The 8006-nt window shown below is 40.6% G+C and overlaps 1 protein-coding gene across 1 annotated transcript in view; it reads left to right on the top strand.

Annotated features, from left to right (window-relative positions):
* The window catches only part of LOC120024080 (sodium/bile acid cotransporter-like), a 13699-nt gene extending 5694 nt beyond the window's left edge, over nt 1-8005 (top strand). The window contains exons 4-8 of the mRNA XM_038968201.1: nt 2037-2149; nt 5479-5683; nt 6575-6759; nt 6917-7119; nt 7451-8005. Coding sequence (XP_038824129.1) covers nt 2037-2149; nt 5479-5683; nt 6575-6759; nt 6917-7119; nt 7451-7494 — 750 coding nt within the window. The 3' untranslated portion in view covers nt 7495-8005. The remainder of the gene's footprint in view (nt 1-2036; nt 2150-5478; nt 5684-6574; nt 6760-6916; nt 7120-7450) is intronic.
* The last annotated feature ends 1 nt before the right edge of the window (nt 8006 follows it).

Raw genomic sequence — 8006 nt, 5'->3', positions numbered from 1 at the left:
ATTGGCTAAGGTTAGTATCTCTCATTGGCTAAGGTTACCGTCTCTCATTGGCTAAGGTTAGTATCTCTCATTGGCTAAGGTTAGTATCTCTAATTGGCTAAGGTTAGTATCTCTCATTGGCTAAGGTTAGTATCGCTCATTGGCTAAGGGTAGTATTTCTCATTGGCTAAGGTTAGTGTCTCTCATTGGCTAAGGTTAATATCTCTCATTGGCTAAGGTTAGTATTTCTCATTGGCTAAGGTTAGTATCGCTCATTGGCTAAGGGTAGTATTTCTCATTGGCTAAGGTTAGTGTCTCTCATTGGCTAAGGTTAATATCTCTCATTGGCTAAGGTTAATATCTTTCATTGGCTAAGGTTAGTATCTCTCATTGGCTAAGGTTAGTATCTCTCATTGGCTAAGGTTACCGTCTCTCATTGGCTAAGGTTAGTATCTCTCATTGGCTAAGGTTAGTATCTCTCATTGGCTAAGGTTAGTATCTCTCATTGGCTAAGGTTAGTGTCTCTCATTGGCTAAGGTTAGTATCTCTCATTGGCTAAGGTTAGTATTTCTCATTGGCTAAGGTTAATATTTCTCATTGGCTAAGGTTAGTATTTCTCATTGACTAAGGTTAGTATCTCTCATTGGCTAAGGTTAGTATTTCTCATTGGCTAAGGTTAGTATTTCTCATTGGCTAAGCTTAGTGTCTCTCATTGGCTAAGATTAATATCTCTCATTGGCTAAGGTTAGTATCTCTCATTGGCTAAGGTTAGTATCTTTCATTGGCTAAGGTTAGTATCTCTAATTGGCTAAGGTTAGTATCTCTCATTGGCTAAGGTTAGTATCGCTCATTGGCTAAGGGTAGTATTTCTCATTGGCTAAGGTTAGTGTCTCTCATTGGCTAAGGTTAATATCTCTCATTGGCTAAGGTTAATATCTTTCATTGGCTAAGGTTAGTATCTCTCATTGGCTAAGGTTAGTATCTCTCATTGGCTAAGGTTACCGTCTCTCATTGGCTAAGGTTAGTATCTCTCATTGGCTAAGGTTAGTATCTCTCATTGGCTAAGGTTAGTATCTCTCATTGGCTAAGGTTAGTGTCTCTCATTGGCTAAGGTTAGTATCTCTCATTGGCTAAGGTTAGTATTTCTCATTGGCTAAGGTTAGTATTTCTCATTGGCTAAGGTTAGTATTTCTCATTGGCTAAGGTTAGTATTTCTCATTGGCTAAGGTTAGTGTCTCTCATTGGCTAAGGTTAATATCTCTCATTGGCTAAGGTTAGTATCTCTCATTGGCTAAGGTTAGTATTTCTCATTGGCTAAGGTTAGTATTTCTCATTGGCTAAGGTTAATATCTCTCATTGGCTAAGGTTAGTATTTCTCATTGGCTAAGCTTAGTGTCTCTCATTGGCTAAGGTTAATATCTCTCATTGGCTAAGGTTAGTATCTCTCATTGGCTAAGGTTAATATCTCTCATTGGCTAAGGTTAGTATTTCTCATTGGCTAAGGTTAGTATTTCTCATTGGCTAAGGTTAGTATTTCTCATTGGCTAAGGTTAGTATTTCTCATTGGCTAAGGTTAGTATTTCTCATTGGCTAAGGTTAGTATTTCTCATTGGCTAAGCTTAGTGTCTCTCATTGGCTAAGGTTAGTATTTCTCATTGGCTAAGGTTAGTATTTCTCATTGGCTAAGGTTAGTGTCTCTCATTGGCTAAGGTTAATATCTCTCATTGGCTAAGGTTAGTATTTCTCATTGGCTAAGCTTAGTGTCTCTCATTGGCTAAGGTTAATATCTCTCATTGGCTAAGGTTAGTATCTCTCATTGGCTAAGCTTAGTGTCTCTCATTGGCTAAGGTTAGTATCTCTCATTGGCTAAGGTTAGTGTCTCTCATTGGCTAAGGTTAGTATCTCTCATTGGCTAAGGTTAGTATTTCCATAGCTGTCTTGGCATTGTTGTCTTGGCGTTCTACAGTCTGGTTCCCAGGCCTTCAGGAATGGCAGGACAGGACCATGCTAAGCTGTTCAGTGTAGCCTCAGGTGTGTGTCCTGTCCTGTGTCTTCAGGTGTTACAGCTGGGGCCGGTAGAGGCTGTAGTGGTGCTGATCTGTGGATGCTGTCCAGGGGGAAGCCTCTCCAATATATTGGCCCTGTCTCTGAAGGGAGACATGAACCTAAGGTACATATACAGCTCTCTACATTCATCTATTCAGACACTACTTTAATCTGTTCTCATTATAAAATGTGTAAAATAAGCTTGAGAGGAATCATATTGTTTCCAAGTGGGTCTCGAGACAATGCTTCCTCTAATCATTATGTAGGGTGAAATAAAGGGTTAATGACCTGACGGCTAAACCTAAAAGGTGGGATGGATGGGGTGTGTGTCTGGGGGTATATACTATTTATATAATAATAGTTTTATGATCGGGTCAGTGGTATGCAGGTCATTCAACTCTGTGCTACTCATGGGGATAGATACAGTATGTACATTTATCAGTTAGTAAAATGCAGAATTATCATTGAGGCTGCTGAACGGAGCACTTTGTCAATGCAATGAGTTCAATGACCTCGTACTGCTGAAGGCTACCAAATGAAGTGCTTTGTCAATGCATTGGCAATCACCTTATTATTAGCTAAGAGTTGAATGACCTTGATGTTATCGTGTTCTTGTATGTACTGTTATTCCCCAATAATAACCAACCACACCCTGTCTTGTCCTGACTTATTGCTCAGACCAACATGGGTGGCTTGGTTACAGTACATTAGTGCCTTGGTAATTATGGTAATCACCCCATTAGTACAGAGTTGAATGCCCTGAAATACACCAACCCAGATCATAAAACTATTATCATATTAATCCATATCACCGTCAGACACACAGCAGCCATCCCACGTTTTAGTTTGAACCGGAACGTAAACTAACCCTTTTCTTTGCCACTTACACCTCGAACCAATACCATAACATAATTACCATACCATACCATACCATACCATTACCATTCCACGTTTTATGCTACTTTTAACCGCCAGGTCGGTCATTCCCTGTTTTAGTTTCACACCGTATCTGGATCACCGTCATAAAGATGAAGCAACATCCAACAGGTTGATTAATGAAGCAACATCCAACAGGTTGATTAATGAAGCAACATCCAACAGGTTGATTAATGAAGCAACATCCAACAGGTTGATTAATGAAGCAACATCCAACAGGTTGATTATTGAAGCAACATCCAACAGGTTAATTAATGAAGCAACATCCAACAGGTTGATCGATGAAGCAACATCCAACAGGTTGATTAATGAAGCAACATCCAACAGGTTAATTAATGAAGCAACATCCAACAGGTTGATTAATGAAGCAACATCCAACAGGTTGATTAATGAAGCAACATCCAACAGGTTGATTAATGAAGCAACATCCAACAGGTTGATTAATGAAGCAACATCCAACAGGTTGATTAATGAAGCAACATCCAACAGGTTGATTAATGAAGCAACATCCAACAGGTTGATTAATGAAGCAACATCCAACAGGTTGATTAATGAAGCATCATCCAACAGGTTGATTAATGAAGCAACATCCAACAGGTTGACTAATGAAGCAACATCCAACAGGTTGATTAATGAAGCAACATCCAACAGGTTGATTAATGAAGCAACATCCAACAGGTTAATTAATGAAGCAACATCCAACAGGTTGATTAATGAAGCAACATCCAACAGGTTGATTAATGAAGCAACATCCAACAGGTTGATTAATGAAGCAACATCCAACAGGTTGATTAATGAAGCAACATCCAACAGGTTGATTAATGAAGCATGTACTTTGTGGTGTTACACATGCAATGCATTCTTTCTCTGTCTGACCCCAATATGTATTATCTGACAGGAAGTACTCTCCCAAATTTAAGCTTTCTGCCAATATCAGATATGTCTATGTCCTGGGAAATGTTCTTGTTACTTACAACCTCATGCTAATTACATTAGCCTACGTTAGCTCAACCGTCCCGTGGAAGGGACACCGATCCTGTAGAACTCAGACCTAGCAGTTATTGAACTCATCCCTAGCAGTTATTGAACTCAGACCTAGCAGTTATTGAACTCAGACCTAGCAGTTATTGAACTCATACCTAGCAGTTATTGAACTCAGACCTAGCAGTTATTGAACTCAGACCTAGCAGTTATTGAACTCAGACCTAGCAGTTATTGAACTCATACCTAGCAGTTATTGAACTCAGACCTAGCAGTTATTGAACTCAGACCTAGCAGTTATTGAACTCAGACCTAGCAGTCATTGAACTCAGACCTAGCAGTTATTGAACTCAGACCTAGCAGTTATTGAACTCAGACCAAGCAGTTATTGAACTCAGACCTAGCAGTTATTGAACTCATACCTAGCAGTTATTGAACTCAGACCTAGCAGTCATTGAACTCAGACCTAGCAGTTATTGAACTCAGACCTAGCAGTTATTGAACTCAGACCTAGCAGTTATTGAACTCAGACCTAGCAGTTATTGAACTCAGACCTAGCAGTTATTGAACTCAGACCTAGCAGTTATTGAACTCATACCTAGAAGTTATTGAACTCATCCCTAGCAGTTATGTAATCCTAATTAGCAGTAATTTAACCATAACTAGCACAGTCATTTAACCCTAACTAGCACAGTCATTTAACCCTAACGTAGAGTCATTTAACCCTAACTTACAGTTATTTAACCCTGACTAGCACAGTCATTTAACCCTAACTTACAGTCATTTAACCCTAACTTACAGTTATTTAACCCTAACTAGCACAGTTATTTGACCACAACTAGTAGTTATTTAACCTTAATTAGCACAGTTATTTAACCTTAATTAGCACAGTTATTTAACCTTAAATAGCACCGTTATTTAACCATAACTAGTACAGTTATTAAACCCTAACTAGCAGTGTAAGGCTGGCTCACAGAGATCCAGGTTCCAGATATTATGTTTGTATTACTTGAGGAAACCAATAATTACAGCTTCCTCCTCATTCAGCTACAGAAAAAGAGAAACTAGATAGGCACCGCTCAACAGAACAACAGGAAAGACAGTAATGAGATTACTGACACCAATGGAGTCATGTCAGGGTTTATGATAGCATGGCCAAAGCTATCTGTTGTTCCATGGTCACACTCATTATGTAATAATGAGCATGGTTCCTGATACCCTAAAAGCATGATAGCCAGGTCAGGCCGGTCGCACGTTTAAACAAGTCTTTTTCAGTCAGTCTTGCCAGGTATAATATAAACACACACATACGTAACATCTCTCTCTCTCTCCCTCCGTCTACCTCTCTCCCTCTGTCTCTCTCTCTCTCCCTCTCCCTCCGTCTACCTCTCTCTCTCCCTCTCTCTCTCTCCTTCTGTCTCTCTCCTTCTGTCTCTCTCCCTCTATCTCCCTCTCTCTCTCTCCCTGTCTCTCCCTCTCTCCTTCTGTCTCTCTCCCTCTGTCTCTTTCTCCCTCTGTCTTTCCCTCTCTCCCCAGTATTGTGATGACTACCTGCTCTACAGTTCTAGCCCTGGGTATGATGCCACTGCTCCTCTACCTGTACTGCCAGGGCTTCTCCAACCTGGAGAGTGCTGTCCCCTACGCTAGCATCACTCTGACCCTGGTCATGACTCTGTTCCCCTGCGGCATCGGCATCCTCATCAATTACTACAGGCCACAGTACTCCAAGACTATTACTAAGGTAGAGTACAGTACGCAGTACACAGTAGTACAGATCATCACTAAGGTAGAGTACAGTACGCAGTACACAGTAGTACAGATCATCACTAAGGTAGAGTACAGTACGCAGTAGTACAGATCATCACTAAGGTAGAGTACAGTACACAGTAGTACAGATCATCACTAAGGTAGAGTACAGTACACAGTAGTACAGATCATCACTAAGGTAGAGTACAGTACGCAGTACACAGTAGTACAGATCATCACTAAGGTAGAGTACAGTACGCAGTACACAGTAGTACAGATCATCACTAAGGTAGAGTACAGTACGCAGTAGTACAGATCATCACTAAGGTAGAGTACAGTACACAGTAGTACAGATCATCACTAAGGTAGAGTACAGTACACAGTAGTACAGATCATCACTAAGGTAGAGTACAGTACGCAGTACACAGTAGTACAGATCATCACTAAGGTAGAGTACAGTACGCAGTAGTACAGATCATCACTAAGGTAGAGTACAGTACACAGTAGTACAGATCATCACTAAGGTAGAGTACAGTACACAGTAGTACAGATCATCACTAAGGTAGAGTACAGTACGCAGTACACAGTAGTACAGATCATCACTAAGGTAGAGTACAGTACGCAGTAGTACAGATCATCACTAAGGTAGAGTACAGTACACATTATACTTCAGTGCTCCAAGACCATCATTATGGCACGGAGCACACAGGTAATTGAATCGAGACCTGGGTCAAATACCCAAGTCAAACTGCGCTTAACTTTGAGTAATCCCAAAAGTGCAAATTACAAGCTAAACCAAGTGTACCCCAAAGGCTAATTTCAGTAGAGTATATAAAAGGATTATTCTCCTATTCTCAATTATTTTCCCTCTCTCTCCTCCCTTCAGGTTGGCCTGTCCCTCCTGTTGATGGCCACGGTGGTGATTGCCCTGTTGGTCAGCATGACCATAGGAGGGATGGATTTGATGCTGACCGTCCTGTCCCCTCCACTCATAGCCACCGCTGCCCTCATGCCCCTCATTGGCTACACCTTCGGATACGTCCTGTCATACCTCTTCAAACTCAACGGATCGTAAGTCATGGTGACGATAGTGTTGATAAGGATGTCATCTCTTTAGTAAAAAAACACTTAAAAAAAAAGAGAAAATACATAATACATTCCAGCTATAACTCCATGTCAATCAATCCGTTCAAGTTGTCCTTATTTGGACTTCCTTCCTGTTCCTCAGGGGGCGGAGGACCATCTCCATGGAGACAGGCTGTCAGAACATCCAGCTGTGTTCCACCATTTTGAAGGTGGCATTCCCTCCCGATGTGATTGGTCCCCTCTACCTATTCCCAATGGTCTACATAGTGTTTCAGGTGGGAGAGGCCTTACTGCTCATTGTCCTGTTCAGGGTTCGCGAGAGGTTCTTCAAAACACCGAAGACAGGTAGGCTCGACTGACCCTGTTCGTGAGTGATACAGTTACAAGCACCTAGTCTGAGACCTAGATATCAGGTCGCTTGTGACAAAAATGAATGGAGGTTCACACCTCAACTAGGTTACCCCTGTCCAATATTTTTTTGTAAAATACTAAATTGATCCAAGATCAGCACTCCTACTCAGGGATGCTTTATGAATACAGGCCCAGTCTCCTACTCAAAGGTTGAAACCTACATTATTTGTCACAAGGGAAGACTGGAGAACCCAGTTCAATCTTAGCTGTCCAAATTATGGTCATTTTCTCAAGACAGCTGTGCTCCTCTCTCTCCATCCCACAGAGAAGCAGGTGTACGAGGCAGTGGATGGAAATCAGATAGACTGAGTTGATGTCAGAAATGGTGGTCTACCAAGGATTCAGGCTCCCAAAACCTGATGATCTACCAGATTACAATGAGGATTTAACACCCAGTAACTGCACATACAATGACTCATGGCAGCAGGCGTTTTGAAGGTGGAGTGATTGTGCCTAATTGACTACACTGTATACAGGTGTAGAAGTGTATGTGGAATTAACTGAAAAGATAAAACCTGTCTAAACTACATGATTAGTTCTGATCAAGGTTGTGTCAATGTTTGGACAAGCTATTGAAAACATTGTAAAATAGTCATGTGACATTTTATTACTGCTACTATTTAATTACATATGGTTTTAAGCTAATACTAAAAGTGGCACAATTCTTTGTTGAAGTTGAACTTCAAGTTAACACCGTCTTTTGATGCTATATTTAAAAAATGTCATTTGTCATCTGCTTTGTTATTAATTTTTTTTTTTTTTTTTAAATACAAATAACCTTCATATCAAACACTTGGTGTAAATAAAAATTAAAATCAGAC

Source organism: Salvelinus namaycush, chromosome 29 (assembly GCF_016432855.1).
Source record: "Salvelinus namaycush isolate Seneca chromosome 29, SaNama_1.0, whole genome shotgun sequence".
Classification (NCBI taxonomy): domain Eukaryota; kingdom Metazoa; phylum Chordata; class Actinopteri; order Salmoniformes; family Salmonidae; genus Salvelinus; species Salvelinus namaycush.
Note: the sequence above shows the minus strand (reverse complement) of the source record. Positions and strands in the feature narration are given on the sequence as shown.